The sequence below is a fragment of the Hydra viridissima genome, unplaced genomic scaffold, assembly GCF_058129835.1.
Source record: "Hydra viridissima isolate aposymbiotic clone 2 unplaced genomic scaffold, HvirCarnegie_v1 scaffold_10, whole genome shotgun sequence".
Taxonomy (NCBI): domain Eukaryota; kingdom Metazoa; phylum Cnidaria; class Hydrozoa; order Anthoathecata; family Hydridae; genus Hydra; species Hydra viridissima.
Genome location: NW_028324309.1, coordinates 6,068,180 through 6,087,929, shown reverse-complemented (window position 1 = coordinate 6,087,929; position 19,750 = coordinate 6,068,180). Strand labels below are relative to the sequence as shown.

Here is a 19,750-nt window from a genome sequence, read left to right as displayed (position 1 = left end):
CTATTTCTTTTTTTGGTTTTTATAGATAACATGGCTGAAAACCCTGCTTCGCACAAATATAATATTGAAAAAGGAATAAGGGCTTTAAGTGCAATTGTTGAACACAATGGATATGAATTCCTCATTTTCAACCAGAAGTTATTTAATGGTGTTATTTTGAAGTGATCCTTAGCAGTGGTATTATTCTTTAACTCTATAAATTCTTCTTGTGCTTCCTCATTCACATTTTTCACATCACACCCAGTGGGCAAAACGACGTCCGTGGGACGTCCGAAAGAGGTCCATTTTGGTCCTTGGGACGTCTCACGGGACGACTTAGGGACGTCCTCCAGACGTACCAAATCAAACGCTTTTCGTCCGTCCAACGAGGATCTAAAGAGACGTCCGTAGGACGACCTTGAAGGACGTCTATAGCACGTCCTACGGACGTTTTCTACAAGTCCTGGATCGCTATTCAGGCAGTTAAAAATACGTCTTCGGCACGTCCTAAAACCATTTTAAACATTAGTTGATTCCGAACATTTAATTTACTCTTAAGTGTAAGACTTGCAACTATAACCCTTATAACCCATGTAAGTGCTACTTTTATAAAAACATACATTATCCAGTACTAAATACTATAATTATATATAACCTTTCAAGACAAAATAATAGTATAATAATGCATTTATACAAAACATTTATTCTTATAAAGAAGAACTGTTTTAAATTCTGTTGGTTGTGTATACATGCGCTAGAATAAGAAATATTAAAAAACTGTTTATGATTTAAAAAAATGTATTTACAAAATGAAAAAATAAAAGTAATCATAAATAATATTTCTTGTCTGATGTGAAACCACAAAGAAAGAACCAGTTTTATACGAGAAGATCCATTTATTAATTATGTAACTACAGGATTTCTCATTGCTTTATTTCGAATCGCTCGTTTTAAAATATCACCAATGTGATAATCTAATCGATCTTTATGATAGTCTTCCTTGCTGCTGTTAAGTAGTGCACCTACAACACAAAACATTAAAAATAAAAAGTCACAAGAAAGCCACTAAATCACAAATTTTAATACTAACATTTATTTGTGTTTTACATATATAAAAATATAATTAACCTTCAAAATGTGCAAAAAAATGATTTTAAGTAGATTTTAAATTGATTAAACACGCCTCCTTTTGATATATCGCTGATATTGCGCTATGATGACTATAACATTTTTTTAAATAGAAGCATAATGGAAAAATTAGCCTTAAATCAAAATGCTTGTAACAGAAGTTATACTCAAAAATAACTTAAACAACTTTCACACAATAAATTTATTACATTCATATACCTATCAAACACAAATAGTGAAGTGTCTTTGAAAAAGACTGCTTGTTCTTTAAACCATACAGACTAAAGCCATTCTGTATTTCTCGTGACATCATTCCATCAAGAGCAAGCCTTACTGCCGTTCTTGCGTCTTTTCCTCCAATTTCTTTTATATGTTTTTTCTAAAGAAATTAGCCAAGACAGAAATTTAAAAAACTTGATTAAAAACATTAGGTGTAAAAATAACCAACAAAGATATTAAATCAAAAATTTTAAAAAACTTTTTTTTGTTTTTAAGCTATTCATGCAAAATAAAAAAATTATTTTTTTGAAAATAATTCATTTAATTTTAATACTTTGAAACGAAATTCTTAATTTATTATAATCTTAAACTATTAATTGAACAAATATAAAAATTTATAAATCTGCAAGTGTTTAAAATAATTGTAACTGTTGGTAAGAATTGAAAACAACCTTCTTTTGAAAATATGCATTGTCTTTGAGTTTACTCTCTTCTGCCTCAAATTCTGCAATGCTTTGGAGCACTTCTAGACTGCCTGAATCATTATTTACTGCCATATCATTATCTCGAAGCAATCCAAGTGTTTCAGAAATGTTTTTTTGATTTTCTTCTAATTTTGCTAGCCGCATAAGCACAGAGTATTGAAATTCTATAAGGAAATAGCCTTGCATTACCAAAATAATTTAATACTTAAGTAATAACCCATGAGGCATCATGATAGGGTAGAAAAAATCCAGAGGGCAATTGAATCTATAATGGGTTTGGGGACCAACTGGATGTGGCTGCAAGACATTGAAATATAAAACAATTGAATTTACTTTCTCAGTATTTATTAAATTTTTCAATGTCATCTAAACCCCAACCCCAGACAATATCTTATTCTACATCATGTCTAATATCCACCTTATGGTATAAAAATTACATAGAACAATAAAAAAAAAAACTTTTAAGTGCTTACGTTTGGTAGACATCTTAAAAGAGGTTCCACCATCAGTATATGTTTTAAATTTCCCACATGTATTTTTTGTTGATATTATTGGATTTACCGAAAAAGATACTCTTGTCGGTGATGGAAATATTGCAAAAAACCTTTTAGAATCAGTTCCTAAAAAAAATGTTAAAATAGGTTTATATATTGGAACAAGTTAAGGAAATAAAACTTTATATCAAAAACAAAATTTTAAAAAGTTCATCAAAAATTAAGTTAATACTAAGTGACTTTAACCCGAACAAAGAAATCTGGTTGGGTTAGAGAAAAAAAAAATCGAACATAACACGTGCCTCTGTTGGTTACTATTATCAAAAAATTAATTTCTCAAATAGTGGGAGATATCTTAATATATAATTTGCTTAAAGTAATTAAAACATACACTAAAATAATTTTTCACCTTTTGAGCTACTTGTTGGTGTATGGAAGTTGGAAGTTTCCAGTTGTGGAAATTGAGATAAGGTATCTTCTTCTGATATTAGGGCAATTGACCACTTGCGTTTTATAACTGGACTTGCAACACATTTATCTATTTAAAAAAATTGAGTGTTTTTTTATAAAAAAAAAAACAAAAAACTCAAAAAAAGCATTATAAAAGTGAACTAAATAAACTCAAAAACTTTTTGCATTATATTTTATTATTATAACAAAATTAAAAACAAAACACTCTGGAAACAAAATTAAAAACACTTGGTCTTATGCAGCGGCCCAGTTCATTGTGGTTCGGGTTAAAAGGTTTAGAAAGAGTTGTAACCACAATTATAAAAAGTATAACAAAATGCCTATTTGACTGTAGTGGTCTCCTCAGTCTTAAGGTTGCAAATTTCATAAAAACAAACAAATAATAATAGTTTCTACATGTCTGATAGAGTAGGGCAGTAATTATGTTTTTGCCAACATTTCAGAAAAATTATAATGAAATATGGATCATAATTTATCAGCATATTTGGATAAAACGAAAAATATTATGAACTTTTAATTAATAAAATAAATTAACAAACCAATTTTTTCTTCCATTTCTGAATCACTTTTTTCAGAGTCAACTTTTGTATCATTCTCTGTAGTTGACAAAAAACTTATCATATCTTGCGCTACTGATTTGAACCCAGATTCCAATAAAACTTTCACTATCACCAAATTTGTCCAGTTGCTCTCAGGAGTAGACCATCGAGAAATATAGAAACTTAACAATTTGTGTTTTGGTGGCCAGTACAGAATCATATTTTCTAAATCCACCCAAGGACATGGCGCAACAGTTTTCACTTCTTGGTTGTTTTCAATAATAACCAGAGCTGACCATAGTTGACTAAAAGATATTTTGGTAAAAGAATAAAACAATGTTTATCATTGTTTTATTCTTTTACCAACATGTTCATCATTGTTTCATATAATACACAGAGAAAAATATTCCTTTATTAAACTAAACATACTAATGATAAAAAAGAATAGTCTAATAGGTAATATATTCACATTAAATTTGCTATTATCAAAAACAGAATAACTTCATAACAACTTTCTTAAAACTATCAAAAAGTATTTGATATAAGTTATAAATAATTTAGTGGTATATTTATTTGTCCTAAATTATAATAAATATTAAAAATATTTGCTTAAAACTCTAACTTGCAAGGCAGTTCCTGCATGCGATTCATAACTATTATAAGCAAAATGTTCAAATTATTGTTTTAAGTTTGAATAAAACCAATAGAAAAATAGTCTTATAAATACTGATGTTAGATGCATAATCATTAAAAAAAAAATGATATCAATATTTTTTAAAAAACTTTGTTTATAACATTATTTAATGAAATTGTAGACTCTTATATTCTTATACTTATTTCAATTTTTCAGAAAATAACCATAAACTGATCTTGACTAAAATTACTATATATAGAGTATATACAACAGTATCTGCAAAAAAATGTTTCATTGAGCTTTTTAAACTAATTTAAAGATCTTCTAGAAGAGGAATTACAATGTAACCACTCTTGTATGGTAAACTCACACATTTTCTAATCAAATCTGATTTCTGTTTTCTGCAATAAATAAAGTGAGCATTTTTTTTCACATTATAAATGTTTAATTCTTTTGAATCAATAAAACAATGGAAAAAGGATTCCAGATGTAAATCATTATAAAACCGGCATCTGAAGCTTCCATCATTTTTTTTTCCAGTAATATATACAACACCATTGTTAACCAAAAAGCAGGAATCCTTAATTCCTACATTGATCTTTGATGAAAAAACCTCTTTTAAACAAGATACATCTTTAAGCTCACTAAGCCTATTTTCAATCTGGGAAACTGGGTTATGCTTACTACATACAAGACACTTCAACTTTTGTAAATAATTTTCAAACTGGAATGCAGAAACATCATGTAGGTTAGAGCTAAAATGCTCTACATCATCAGTGATGTGTAATAATGAATGTACATTATACACAACAAAAGTATTACCATAATAATGCTTTGCATTATTTACAAAATAATAAGTTAATTCTTTAGCTGAAGACAAATCTTCAAGACACTTGACACTCTTTTCACATAGCATTCTAATGGCCAGAGATAAACTTAAAAAATGCTTATAACATTCTTTGCTAAGAATACCTTTTAAAACAACTATGCCAGTGTAAAGAAGAAAACTTCTTTACTCAGTCGCTTTCCATCTGTCCAATTCTGAAAGAGACCTTGGTTGACAAACAAAGTCAGTAGGCAATATGCTGTTCAAAGCAACTAAACAATCAGACAAAAGATTTTGCTGTACAGAGGATAGACGCCCTTCAAAAACACCTTTAAATGTTCCTTTATAAAAATATAAAATTCGTCACATGACTCCAAGACAAACAAGGTGCATGTAATCAAGTGAAAAGTCTTTTATAATATTAAATGGCAGTTCAACCAAAGGTGACTTATTTAACTGATGACACTTACCATTGTTGTCAGACTCACAACATTTGTTATCCCGAAACAACTTATTGGTACGCAAAACAACATTATCTTCTTGGTCATTAAACACAATTCAGTGATCTTTACTTGAACCTTTTATGGTACATCTCTCACATGAAAAATACCCTGTGTGTTGTACAATACTTTTTAACATAGATCTAGCAGGTGCATCACATGTAAAACAAAATATAGATATCTCATAGTGATTGCCATTTATTTGAACTGGTTTAGCAACTAGTTCTTTTAGCTCTTTTATGAAATCAAATAGAAGAATTTTAACATTTGGTTTTTTGTTACCACCAAAAATCCCAACAACAAAAGGATTAAAAACCCCAAATTGGACCAAAATCGGCCAAAGTTGATAGGAGCTTGATTTCCATAATGGGATTCCATCAATATTTATTTTCAGATTTATTTTTTTTGAATTATGATTATGAAGAGTTAAAACTCTTTCTAAATTGCTTTTTATGCCAAAATAAATACATTTTCCATCATTATTTTTCAATTGAATGATATTTGATTGTTTTGTGCCTAATAAGGTACGGGAATCTTTTGGCAAGGAACAACCTTTTTCAACAAAAATTTGGATCAAATCGTTTATACATTGTCTTGTTAAAGAGTGTTTTAAAGCTAAAGATTTTATATCTCCCCAAAGTTTTTTATAAAATTGATATTCATCATCTAACATGGATCTATTTGAGCTATTTTCACAAACTAAATCTGAACACAAACCACTAACATTTTCAAAATCAACATCATTAACATTATTTGTTTGTGAAGAAACACCTTCAGACTCAGATAAATTATATTGAAGAGGAAATGTATTATATGAACACGAATCAATAACATTTTCTAATTCAGTATTACTAACTTTTTCCAAAGAAAAACTTTTCGATTCAGATATTTTACTTGCATCACACAAAATATTATTCTGGTTCACAAAAGATTCTATCACACTGTTATCATTTTTTGATCCAACCTCATTTGACAACATAACTACAGAATTCCTTTGATTAAGCCAACGTCTGTACCTTTTCCTTAGAAAAAAGCAAAACACATAAGATATATATACATATGCAATTTTAAAATTTATTAGACAAATGCGTCTAGGTAATAAGTGAAAATGAGTTCAATATGAATTATTATAGCACTTGCCTAAGCAAACCAAAGAGAATTAGCCAAAATAAAACAAAAACAAGATGCAAGCTATTCAGGTAGAAAGAATATATTATTACGTTGACTACGTATAGTTAATTTTTAGATAAGAATAAGTATATGTAGTCTTTATATTCTTTCTACATGGACTGTAATCTGTAAGCTTAATGTAGTCTACTTAGAATTCTAAGTTTATTAATTATTATTAACTTATTAATAACTAATAAATTTAGATTTATATTAATAATTAATATAAATAATTATTTTTTACGTAGACTACATATAAGTTGTTCTTATTAATAAAAGTAATCTTATTCATAAGAATAACTACATATCTCTTATTCGAATAAGAGAAATGTAGTCTATATTGGCAATATATTAATAGCATTACTATTTCTATATATTGATATATGTAGCAGCTGCAAATAGCCTTACGTAGCAGTTAAAATATAAACTAACTTTATTCAAAAGAAAGAATTAATGAAAGTTACCTTGCTTTTTTCTCTAAATTAATTTTTCTTTGACTTTTTGTCGACATGATAAATTTACGATGTTACGAAGTTGTAAGTTAAGTTAATGAAATTTCATAAAAGAAAAAGGACTGCACATTCAAGTAAAATCCGTTGTTTCGTAAATCCTGGGGACGAATACAATTATTTATAAAAGGGATGTCCTGGGGACGGTCGTTTTTATATTATTTAAGCCTTTAACAGTCCGCGCGTTTTCTTAAAAACGGTCGCTATAAGTTTTGCGTTTTTTTTGAGATGGTCTCTAAATGTCCCGGCTTTTTAAAAACTTCGTTTTTTTACTTTTAATTTAAAAAAAAGTTTTCACTATTTTAACACTATTAAACACTAAAAAACACTATTGTTCATGTATAAGAATTTATAACCATACTATAATAATAGAAAATGTTTATAAAAAATAAGTTTTAATATTCAGTCTTTGTGTAAAAAGTCATAAAACATGGAGCTCCACAAAGTCCTACATCACATTCTACGCATTCATATCTAGAATCTTTTCTTTTTTTGTGTTTGTGACATACCACACACCTTCTCTGAGCATTAATTTTTTTTTCAGATGCTGGCACATATGATGGAAAATGTCGGTCAATCAATCATAAGGGGTTGTTTGCTACCAATCTAGAGTGAGATTTTTTTGGCTGTTGGCCATATCGTTGAATCATTGATGTGATTAACATTGTTCTAAAGTTTAAAGGTGTCATATTACGACCCATTTTTTTACAAATTATTTGTGCATTAAATGCAGCTTGATTAATTAAATGAGTAAACACTTTCTTGTACCACTTTTTACCCTTTTTCTTTCAACTTCGTATGATGTCATCATTTGGTCACTTCTATCTACGCCTCCCATATTTTGATTATAATCATCAATAACTAAAGGAACTAATTTTTCTTTCCCAGCTCTTAAAACATTTTTAGCTCCATCAATAGTGCAAGTTGAAATGGTATAAACATCCTTTTTATCTTTCCAATGTGTTATCATGATATTTGTTTTTTCTTCGTAAAGAACTTTGCGTTCATTTTTTTTTAGCTTTTCATGGAAAGAAATAGGTAAACCTTTTCTGTTTTTTCGAAGTGTTCCTATGGTATCTGTAGATCTTAGCAATAATACTGATGAAAGTTTGTAGGAAGAATACCAGCTGTCAATGTAAAGCTTGTAACCCTGATCAAGTAAGCCATTCATAAGAAACATAACAACTTTTGTTGCAACGTAGCGATAATCTGAACTTAGAGTATTAGTCAGCTCAGATCCTGTATATAAAATGGATTTCCATACATATCCTGAATCTGACTCACATAATGAAAAAGTTTTTATACCAAATCTGGCACTTTTGCTGCGATTAAACTGTTTTCCAAGAAAGTCTACCTTTCCACAACAAAAGTGACTCATCAATTGATATATTTTGTGTAGGTGTATACACCTCTTGGAATTATTTTGTCAAATAATCCCATACTGTGCTTATTTTGGATAAAACAGGATATTTATTTGGTAATGTGGTAGAATCAACAAAATGAATAAACTTATCGATTAACTTGAACTTGTTATAGGATAACAACCACTTTATACCAGCACTTGCAAACAATGGATTTTTGGTGTAATACATTTCATATGTGGGCTTCCAAAGTACTCCTTGATATAAAAAAATTGCAATATATTATCTGACCTCTGAAACTGTCACAGGCAACCAACGCCTCATTCTGGATTTAACTGATAATTCTTTTTTATTTATAGTTTGGGAAGCATATCGATTGGTTTCATTAACAATAAACTCACAAATTTCATCTGTAAAGTAAAGCTCAAACAAATAAAGAGGATCATTTTTGACTATATCTTGATTGCACCCAGAAATACCGGTAAATTCAAAGGGGTGAACTCTATTATTTGAAGGTTCAGATTTCCAGATCGGTATGTATGAGCCAGGAAATACATTTTCTAAGGAATTGTCACTAGAACTAAGAGCATCGACCAATGCAGGCATTTCTTCTTCTACACTTAACTCTAATATCTCTGGTTCGGAATTTTCTTCATTAGAAACATCAGATAAACTAGGCGCTACTCCACTTTCTCCCCCCCCCCCCCCTAATTTTATGATTGATTCTGATAGAGAATTTTATGCTGATTAAGAATCGTATAAAAACATGGGTCTCAAAATCAACGGAAAGTGCTCTAATCTGATGTCGAAAGTACAAAAATATACCACAAATCGCTAATATTCGCCATCTTGAAAAGTGATTTTTTTTTGTTTAAAAGTTATCCTTTCAAAGTATCAACAGCCTGGTTTTTATTTTTTATATAAAAGATTTCGAATAAAAGAACAAAGAACCGGTGCGTTAAGTTTCATAATCAGGTGTATTGACCGCATTTTTTTTCTCTTACCAGGTAATGAAATTCAATGGCATTTACTCTTATCGCGTCAATTTGCTTCAACTGGATTCTTAGTTTGTTAGCTTGAGTGTCTTTTAAAACTTTTGTCAAATAAGTTGAAAAATTCTTTCATTGATTATATTTTACAATTCACTTTAAAACAAGATAAAAATTTTTTAATTATAAAAATAATTCTTTAAAACTATTGACTTTCTTTTAAAACTTCAAGTTAACCCCCCGTGAATTCATTTTCATTATGTTTGTCATATAAAAAGGAGTGCTTCAGAATAGTTTTTCTGCTTCTTCATTTATCTACATATCATGGCTCTTCGAAGACCAACAATAGACGTTTTTGACTCACTTTCTTTGACAGAAATAGGAGCAAAATTCAAATACGATATCGAAGCTACAATTCACTGGTGCAGAACTTATGGTTTACTCGCTGAAAGCATGAATTGTAGTGTATATAACGTGCCCTGCACACAGCAAACAAAGAATGGGTCAGTTGATCAAGTTATTTGGAGATGTCCAGTCAAGCGCTGCAAAAGAACCTTTAACATTAGAAAAGGCAGCTTCTTTGAGAAATCTCACCTACAATTGTGGCAAATATTGGGCTTAACTTACGCTTGGAGTAGAAGTGCAGGTAAGAGCCGGGGATTATCAATAAGTGATTTAAGGCAAGAGTTAAATATCGGAAACGACAGCACCATTGTTGATTGGAATCAATTTTGCAGAGACATTTGCGTCTCATATTTCCTCAATAACCCTGATCCAATAGGCGGTCCAGGGTGCATTGTTGAAATAGATGAATCTGTTTTTTGTCGAAGAAAATATCAAGTTGGTAGAATAATCCCGCAGCAGTGGATATTTGGTGGGTATGAACCTGCAACGAAGAAAGGCTTTTTGATTCCTGTCCAGAACCGCGATGCTGCAACATTAATTCCTATCATACATCAATGGATACTTCCTGGCTCTATTGTCTGGAGTGACATGTGGAGAGCATATAATGATTTGCAAGCTCCAGCATATTTACATGGTACCGTTAACCACACCCTCAACTTTGTAGATCCACAGACAGGTGTAACAACAAATCACGTGGAAGCTATGTGGTGTCGAGCAAAAGCAAAATTCAAATCAATGATGGGGCCAACTAATCGCGAAATGGTAGCTGATTATTTATCCGAGTTTATGTGGATGCAGAGATTTTCCGAACACCGGTTTTTTCACTTTTGGGATCAAGTTTTAACAGCATATCCTGTTTGACATCCTGTGTGCATCAAACGTAACATACATTATAATTCATGCCTAAGGTTGTGTAAATCAAAAAACGGCTATTTTCATAGCCACACAAAATTATTAAGAACATTTTTTGCAAAGAACATTAAGAAAGCCCTTTTTTATTACTCCATGAAAGTTTGTCTTTCCAATTAATTTTTTTCTTTAATAACAAAAAAAAAAAAAATAACCGAAAAAATAATCGTAAATTCTGTTACAAAACTAAATTTCATAAGAAGGAATCGCAATTTCGCAAGAGCGACACGTTTTATAACTTTATAACTCGATCGTCTGCCTGATAGCTCTGGAAAGAACTTACGCGTCTATATTAGCCATTCCAGACGATTTTTTTATAATTCAAATAAACATATACAATGATTCTTACGTCGCGAAAATAAAAATAAAAAACGTCATAAAATATGCAAAGGAATATAGATATATATATACATAATTTCTGTATACAAATCCTTAGAATCTATTCTTCAAAAAAACATAAATAAATACTTGTTATAAAAAGAGAAAAGAAAATAAAAAGAAAATTTCGTGTTTTTTGTCAAACGTCAGATGTTTTTCGTTGAGCCGTGGAATCGCTATCTATATTAAACCAGAAAAAATTCCTTATAGTAAAAACCAGGCTGGCAATGTTTTGCGGTTAAAAACAATATCAACCGTAAAGTTAGTGAATTCAAGATGGCGAATATTAGCGATTTGTGGTATATTTTTGTACTTTCGACATCAGATTAGAGCACTTTCCGTTGATTTTGAGACCCATGTTTTTATACGATTCTTAATCAGCATAAAATTCTCTATCAGAATCAATCATAAAATTAGGGGGGGGGAGAAAGTGGAGTAGCGCCGATAAACTATACTCTTCTTCTGAAATCTCACTCAACTCCTCTTTTTTATCGAATATATAATTTTCTATTTCCTCGTGAGTAAATTTTTGCTTTTTCGTTAATAATTTTTCCACTGAAAAAACATGCTGTCTGCCATATTTAAAATAAAAGTGAACACGTGCAAAAGTAAATTATTGAATAAAAAGCTTATTAATTATCTAGTAATTAATTTTGTGACGATTAGAAGTATAATTACTCATAAAAAGACAGAAATTATGAGGAGATACACTAAAACGTAATATTACGGCATGGACATTCAGGAACCACTTTTAGTTTGCGTAATATTACGGCATGGACATTTAGAAACCACTTTGGATTTGCGTATTATTACGGTGTTGCGTTAAAAAAGTTAATCGTTAAAAAAGTTTATTAAATGTGAAATCTGCGCATGCGCAAAATAATTACAACTTTTTTAACGCCTTACGGCGCACTATGCATCGCTTAGCGGAAATAGGATTTTGTGCATATTTTTTAGTGATTTTTCATATTTAAACTTTTTAAGTTTTTTTTTTTTGCATTTAGTTTTTAACTCTTTATAAAAAAAAAATTGTTTTAAGTTTTTTTAAACTTCTGACATCTTAAGGGTTTTTTTGAGGTTTTAAAAAACTCGCATTTTTGTTAAAATCCTTTCAAAGTATATGATAAGTGTTAAATTTCTATATTATTTTTATGCGAAATTAAAATAATCATGTATTTAATTGAATGTAAAACTAGAAATAGAAAAAAAGGGTTTTGGCATAGCATTTTTTTGCTGATTTTTTGATTTCTTAAACATTGATTGATTTGAGCATGTGGTCACAGAGGTCGCCTCGTTTTTTTTGAATAAAATATAGCTACTGCGAATTGAATTTACTGCCATGCAAAAAAATTGAGGCGACCTCTGTGACCTCATGCTTAAAAATCATTTTTACTATTGTGAATTTTATTCAAAAACCGACTAAATTCTGTGAAGTAAATGAAAATTCCGTAGTTCAACAACTTCCGGTAAGTTTTTATTTGATTCAGTTTTACCTTGCGATGATTTTTATTAACTATCAAAATGGCTACATTCACTCTTCGTCAACTTTTAACACATACATTTCCCCCAAGGCATATATTCTTAAGAAAAAATTTTAAAGCCTGTGCAAAACTTTTGGAGTCTAAGTTTATTGCACTAAATAATGCTGGTTGTATGGTTAGTTTCAAAATTTTTCGAAGACTAGCTTTTGAGTTGATAAAAAACTTTAACAAATGTGGAAAAAAAAGCAGTTTGTTCTTCACTAAATACAAAGATTTTCTGGATAAAAAAAATAGAATACAAATCATATGTCTGGTAAGTTTTTTATTAATTCTAAAATAAAATGTTATATATATATATATATATATATATATATATATATATATATATATATATATATATATATATATATATATATATATATATATATATAGCTTAGAAACAGATCCTGAGCAACAGATAAGGAAATATGAGGAGGGACAACTTATTTTAAAAGAGGGTGAAAAGCTGATTCAGCAGGGTAACCTGCTCATCAAGCAGGGTGAACAAAAAATGAAGGAGGGCCAATTAATACTTGAAGGTCTTAGACTGAAGTTAAACAGGTACGTATGTGTGTATTTATATATATATATATATATATATATATATATATATATATATATATATATATATATATATATATATATATATATATATATATATATATATATGTATATATATAAAGTTAAAAGTTGTACACACATTTTATACATGTTTTAGGAGAAATACTGTAACAATGGGAACACCTGAAGCACCAAAACCTAGAAAATCTTTTTTAGAACTTACGAGTAGGATGAAACGTAAAAGAACTGATAATCTTCAGGGAAAAGAACTGGAAGAACTTCAACATGCTGTAAAAAGGTTTGCCTCTAATCCCTCTACTGCACCCAGGTCTAATTTATATGGTCCAAATTTATCATTGCATACTTTTTGCAATTTGAGACTAACAGACAGAACATGGGCTGAATTTAAAAAAATTGTTACACAAAATCATCATCTTGTTCCTCCAGGTTTAACCAAGTTAAAAGAATACAAAAAATTGACATATCCAGAGCAGGTGAAATATTCAGAAACTGAAGTAAAATGTAGTCTATTCAATATGATCAAACATTCAGTTTCTAGAGTGTTTGAGTATCTTTTGGAGGATGATGATAATTTTATTAAATTTTTAGCACAGGAGGAACGTGATAACATATATGTTATTTGCAAAGTGGGTGGTGATGGTCAGAGTGACCAATCTGAATTTCAGAATGCAGCAACTATGAAGAGAGGTGTGGATGATTCCACTGTGTATAGTATAGTGTTTGTACTGTTGGAGATTCGAAGTGGAAAAAAGATACTATGGAAAAATTGTAATCCAAATAGTCCAGATGCAACCCGTCATCTTATGTTTTGTTTTGCCAAAGAGACTACTAGTTTTATTCAAGAGAAGTTTGAACATTTACAAAATGAAATTTTGTCTTTAGAGAATTGTAGTTTCGCATAAAAAAGATCGTTTTTTAGTTGTGCGTAAACGCCGATGTATCTTTGTAAAATTCAACACAATTTATATACAAGTTAATTCCCTAGGTATTCACACATATCTTTTCACACATACAATTATTTACAAGTAGGCATTCCCTAGGCATTCACACATATCTTTTCACAAATACAATTATTTACAAGTAACGCTTTAATGACATATCCTTTACGCACATAACTATTCACAAGTAACGCTATAATGACATCTTTTACGCACACAATTATTCACAAGTAACGCTATAATTACACTCCCCCTTGGTCATAACGACCACTTCACCTCACGGACTATATCGCTCAGGTGCCATCCTTTTTCGGGTGCTTCTTCGCAACATTGGCGTCTGGTTTGTCTCGTCTTCCAAAATAACTTCTTATTTTCAATTCCAACTTGTAATCCTAGAACTCTCGCCCCTTCGGACACACGAACCGCCGGCTTACAATGTAATCCATACATATCCAAATGATCAAGTACACTGCGAACTGATACGATGTCTTCATTTACAAGAATATCATCAATGTATGATGATGTTCCCTTCCAGATCTTTTCGTCTTGCGATAGAACTTTGTCCAAAACTGCTTTCATTATGACGGGCGCAACGTTCAGGCCAAATCCCAAACGTGTTAAACAAAACCTCTGTCCACGGAACACAACAGTTTGGTAAGCCCAGAGTTCCTCGCTGATTTTGAGTTGCATGTAGGCCGATGATAAATCAATAATTGAAATATTTTCTCCAAGCCGTCTCCAGTCTCGAAGTTTGTCAGCACATGCATCCGTGTTCGCCGTAAATGGTTCAATAAACGTGTTCAGCTCCCTGAAGTCTAACACTGGTCGCACTTTCCCTTTGTTTTGCTGCACCACTGCCATAAGTGGAACCAAACCTTTTACTGGACCGTGTTTTTTCGCTTCGTACTTTTGCAGCCATTTTTTCTCTATCCACCCTTCAATTTCTTTTTCGTAATCGTGTTTTATGCCGATGGGGATGGTATATTCAGCAATTCTATTCACCAGATTTTCAGGTTTGGTATTCCATTTCCACGCAATTATCCATTCTCTATTTTTCTTTTCAAATGAAGCTGTGAAATCCCGAGCCGTTATATTCATATCATGAACATCTATTGACAAATCGCTTTTTAAACCAAGTAAACATGCTTCTTTTTTCATAAAACAAACATCCCGCGTTGCAGAAATCGATACTCCACCAAGTGCCACTATTCCATTCATACCCATTATGAAACAAAAACCCAGCGGTTTGAAATTGACCACAAGTGCTTCCACACACACTGTATTTCCATTTGGCGCGGTGATTTGAGTTTGGCTAACACCTTCGCACTGCTGTTGTTGTCCATTTACAGTTACCACGCTCACTTCTTTCTTCGTTATTTTTGTCGCACATTTTTTATAGATGATGCAGCAGGTACACCCTGAGTCAATTAGCACATCCTGAAATACACCGTTAATATCCAAGAGCATGGTAGGTAACGCCATTATTGATTGTTTAGGGAGAGAACTGGCGCAGACGTCTTCTCCCTCACTCCGTTTTTTGGACACATTCTTGATATGTGTCCATACTCTTGACACGAGTAACACAGCACATCGCTTGACTCCCGTCTTCTACTTGACTTGTTTCGATAATTATGTCTTCTTAAATGACAATCTCTCGCAAAGTGGTTGGGAAGTTTGCACTCATAGCACACTGATTGTGTTTTATCTTCTAGCAACCTCGGATCACTACTTTTCATTGCAGCTACAGCAAATTTTTCCACCATCCCGTTGTTCCGTTCCTCGATCATCAGAGTCCTTGCTCGCGCAAGTATTTGAACAGTTGTAAGATCGTCCATACGAGAACTCGATCTCAGCATTCGTCGAACTTCCTCGGGGAGCCCAGCAACAAAGGCACACGCGATCGCTTTGTCTGGTAGCCCACCAATTAGGGTAGACAATCTTCGTAGTTCTGCCAAATAAACATCAACTGCTTCTCCATGTTTCAGCTTTCTCGTGACAAACTGCTCGTAGGCTGTGAATGCATCAACGGCAAAAGCTTCAAGCAAAGCCTCCTTTATTCTCTTAAAATTTTCTTTATCAGCCTCTGTTAACTGTTGATACACTACGAATGCACCATCAGTGAGACGGAGAGGAACCACACGTGCCAGATCGGTTACACCAATTACTTTACATACCAATTCAACCTTTTCCAGCCACTCCGCAACTGACTGTTGATCGTTTCCACTAAACTCTGGAATTAACTTTAAATCAAGTTTAGTCGCCATTTCGCCGAAATAGCTTGTAGTTTCGCATAAAAAAGATCGTTTTTTAGTTGTGCGTAAACGCCGATGTATCTTTGTAAAATTCAACACAATTTATATACAAGTTAATTCCCTAGGTATTCACACATATCTTTTCACACATACAATTATTTACAAGTAGGCATTCCCTAGGCATTCACACATATCTTTTCACAAATACAATTATTTACAAGTAACGCTTTAATGACATATCCTTTACGCACATAACTATTCACAAGTAACGCTATAATGACATCTTTTACGCACACAATTATTCACAAGTAACGCTATAATTACAAGAATATTAAGTTTACACTTCATGACAATACTTTTGTTATAAATTCAAGTTTGTCAACTATTTATACCACAATGAATGATGGTAAAACACTTAATGCTGTGGTATCAAAAATGCTTAAAAAAAATATAGCATCTCAGTGCTGTCATGTATGTCAAGCAAGTCCTAAGGAGTTTAATTTGGAAACCATTTGGAATAAAGATAAAGATGTAGACAAGAATATATTGAAACTTGGAATTTGCAGTCTTCATTTGTGGATATGCAGCATGGAGTGGGTTTTCAATACTGCTTGCAAACTTCCAGCAGTGAAACAAGGAAGAAAAATTCCAGCAAAAAACAGCCAAGAATTTATTGAAAACAAAAAAAAATTCCAGCACTTATTCAAAATACAATAAAAAATAAGGGTATCTTTGACAGGAAGGGAAGTGGTACATCCAACACTGGCAATGTTGCACAAAAATTCTTTAATAATCCATCTGTGACTGGAAGAATTCTAAATTTGAATACCACTATGATCAAACTATTTAGGGACCTGCTAATTGATATAAATAGTACAACCGCAAGACCGGATGTGAAAATTTTCAAGCAGAAATCTGAACGTCTGTTTGGTCTCATTTCTAATGATCAGTTTTTAAAAGCCATTCCAATGTCACAGTCTGTGCATAGAATGGTAGTTCATGGTGTTTCTTTTATTAAATATTTTAAGTATCCAATAGGTTCTTTGTCTGAGAGTGCCATTGAAGCCAGGAACAAAGCCAACAAAACTGCACGAGTAGGTCATGCACGATTAACTTCTTTTGCTGAAAATACTAGGGATACAGCTAATTATTTATTTATGACATCTGACATGTACCTATACTGTAAGAAGAACAAAATGCAAGAGGTATAAAAGCTATACTGCAAGAAGATTAAGCTGATAACTGTTCTTAAGGTAAATATTGGAGAAAGCTATGTATATCTTTAAATTTAAATATTTAATGTTATCGTTTAATTTTATTAATGATACATTTTAGGTGCTGGTGGTAGCCAATCTGATATTTCTGAGATCTTTTTACATAATCAAACAGTATGTTTTTTTTTATGCTTGCAAAAAAAAAAAAAAAGTACTAATTGTTAGAAAAGTTGAAACATAAGAATCCCAAACTTTCATAGTGCAATTCATGAAGGCTTGTTGTAAATATTAAATGTTGCTCCACATAAGGATTGCTGAGATACGTTTAGAGTAAAAATTTTAATTATATTTCAATTGTATCTATTTATTACAATGAATACAGTTTTTTCTTGAATGTATAATTATTAGAATTAGAATTTGATAGATAATTTCTATAATAAATAGTTTATATCTTAAACTATACTATTTATTAACAAAACTTTTTAAAATTTTAATGTGTGTTGTTAAATAATTTTAGGAAGATAAAGAGTAATGGTTCATATTATAAAAAGAAATCAAGGAAGCATCATTAAACCATGCAGCTGTAGTTGATAAGCAACTTTTAATAAACGGCTATTTTCATAGCCACATATTGTTAAAAACCTAAAAACGGCTATTTTCATAGCCACATATTGTTAAAAACCTATTTTAGCATCAGAACCTCTATTCTGCATTTGAGGGGAATGGAACTACTGGAGTATTTATTTTACTTTTATTTATAATAAAATACTTATGTTATTTCCTTTTTTATTTAACATGAAAATATAAGTTGGAGACTAAAAATGCCTGTAACCCCTAAAAAAGATAAACTGATATATCAGACTTAAATAGAGACTTAAAACTGATATATCAGTTTTAAATATCAAAAACTATCGGTTTTATATCTTTTTAATCAAAAATCGAATTAGTCCGGATAAACCAACTAAAAAACCGGAATAAAACCGGTTTTAAAAAAGACCGGACTTTTTTTATAAATATAAAAACAAACAATTTCTCATAATTGATGCTTTGTTCAAAAAATTACTTCAAAATGTTAAACAGTTCTCTAGTTATAAGGCTATTTCCTTTTTTTCTATCAGCGCGACGCATAGTGCGGCGTTAAAAAAGTTTGCCCGTTGAAAAAGTATTCAAAATGGTACCGTCAACCGGGGTAACTTTGGTCGCCGGGGTGACTTTGTTGACCGGGGTCAATTGTTGATTTTTTTTTAAATTCCTAAAATTTAACAAAGATAACATGTTTTAATTTTGTTAGAGATATCAACAATATATATCGACTATTATATCAACAAATTTGGTATATCAACAGTTTTTGTGAATATCGCACAGTTACTTCGTAGACTACATTGAGTTTATTTTGGCATGTTTTGACACTTCTGATACATTTATTGAACCATTTGAATTCTTAGCCGGTGAAAATGCCGAGGAAATATAAGCAAAAGCGTGGTTCAAGAGCATATGCAACTTCATACAGTCAAGAAACGTCCAATGCTATAAAAGAATGTTTAACTGGAAGAGTAAGGCTAGTCGAAAGTTCGGAATATACGCTTCCCATTTGCTTTAACCGCTGGACGTTGCTGTTTTCCGTCCGCTAAAAATAGAAACGCGCATCAAAGAATCAATACCAAAAAATCAGTTCCTCGGTCTTCTTGCTCTACTGCAACGTCAATTGAAAAGCGATAATTTGAGATCTGACTTCAAGGCTAGTGGAATATTTCCCTTCGATAAAGAAATGGTCATGAAGCGTTTGCCACAGGTTAACAAAGACATTGGAAGAGGTACCGGTAGTACTGTTAAGGAAGCATTCAATGAAGATATAGAAGGTCTATTAGTGAAACATTGTGGACAGGATGGGAAAACAAATCGCACCAGAGGGAAAAAGATCACACCTGGCAAAGCGATAACACCGCAAGATCTGGTGAATAACACAACTCCTACCACATCAAAGAATAACAATAACACCAAGAATAACAGTAACACCAAGAATAACAAGAAAAGGGCAAGAGTTGAACAAGTGTCATCATTCTCAGATGACGATAATGACCTACTAGAAAATGACTGTTAATGACTTTTGCACAATAACAGGGAGCTAGTTGCAAAATTTTTTGTCCATTTAAATGTTCTTTTCATGTTTCTCTAAGTGTTTAAGGGCTGATGATTTTTTAAAACTCCAAAAAGTGACCAATTTTACCCCATAGCAGGGGTATTATTGATC

The 19,750-nt window shown here is 31.4% G+C and overlaps 2 protein-coding genes and 2 pseudogenes across 4 annotated transcripts; 2 read left to right on the top strand and 2 right to left on the bottom strand.

Annotated features, from left to right (window-relative positions):
• Positions 1 to 662: 662 nt before the first annotated feature.
• LOC145183192 (uncharacterized) lies at positions 663 to 7,163 on the bottom strand. 2 transcript variants are annotated; one of them, XM_090099937.1, is made up of 8 exons: positions 6,907 to 7,163; positions 6,132 to 6,297; positions 3,316 to 3,620; positions 2,715 to 2,843; positions 2,285 to 2,431; positions 1,779 to 1,975; positions 1,327 to 1,486; positions 663 to 1,001 (listed from the first exon to the last, which is right to left on the bottom strand). In XM_090099937.1, the coding sequence occupies exons 2-8, from the start codon at positions 6,173 to 6,175 to the stop codon at positions 883 to 885; spliced, it is 1,101 nt and encodes a 366-aa protein (XP_089956063.1). In that variant the 5' UTR covers positions 6,176 to 6,297; positions 6,907 to 7,163; the 3' UTR covers positions 663 to 882. The 2 variants fall into 2 exon arrangements, with proteins under 2 accessions (XP_089956063.1, XP_089956062.1); XM_090099936.1 differs by lacking the exon at positions 6,132 to 6,297.
• On the bottom strand, positions 4,158 to 5,168 carry LOC149882845 (uncharacterized; annotated as a pseudogene).
• Positions 7,164 to 9,625: 2,462 nt separating the features above from the next.
• LOC149882844 (uncharacterized) lies at positions 9,626 to 10,567 on the top strand. Its single transcript, XM_090100963.1, has one exon. It carries the CDS (start codon positions 9,626 to 9,628, stop codon positions 10,565 to 10,567), a length of 942 nt encoding a protein of 313 aa, XP_089957089.1.
• Positions 10,568 to 12,678: 2,111 nt separating this feature from the next.
• On the top strand, positions 12,679 to 18,475 carry LOC149882843 (uncharacterized; annotated as a pseudogene). The gene is made up of 5 exons (XR_016456576.1): positions 12,679 to 12,787; positions 12,907 to 13,074; positions 13,232 to 13,991; positions 16,613 to 17,538; positions 17,621 to 18,475. The product of XR_016456576.1 is annotated as an uncharacterized LOC149882843 (transcript).
• Positions 18,476 to 19,750: the final 1,275 nt, after the last annotated feature.

Coding starts and splice junctions, on each gene's coding strand:
- LOC145183192 (XM_090099936.1), bottom strand. CDS start 6,953: ATGTCGACAAAAAGTCAAAGAAAAATTAATTTAGAGAAAAAAGCAAG. Junction 1,976..2,284: donor TTTTAAGATGTCTACCAAAC/GTAAGCACTTAA, acceptor ATTTCCTTATAG/AATTTCAATACTCTGTGCTT. Junction 1,002..1,326: donor TCACTATTTGTGTTTGATAG/GTATATGAATGT, acceptor TTTGTGTTGTAG/GTGCACTACTTAACAGCAGC.
- LOC149882844 (XM_090100963.1), top strand. CDS start 9,626: ATGGCTCTTCGAAGACCAACAATAGACGTTTTTGACTCACTTTCTTTG.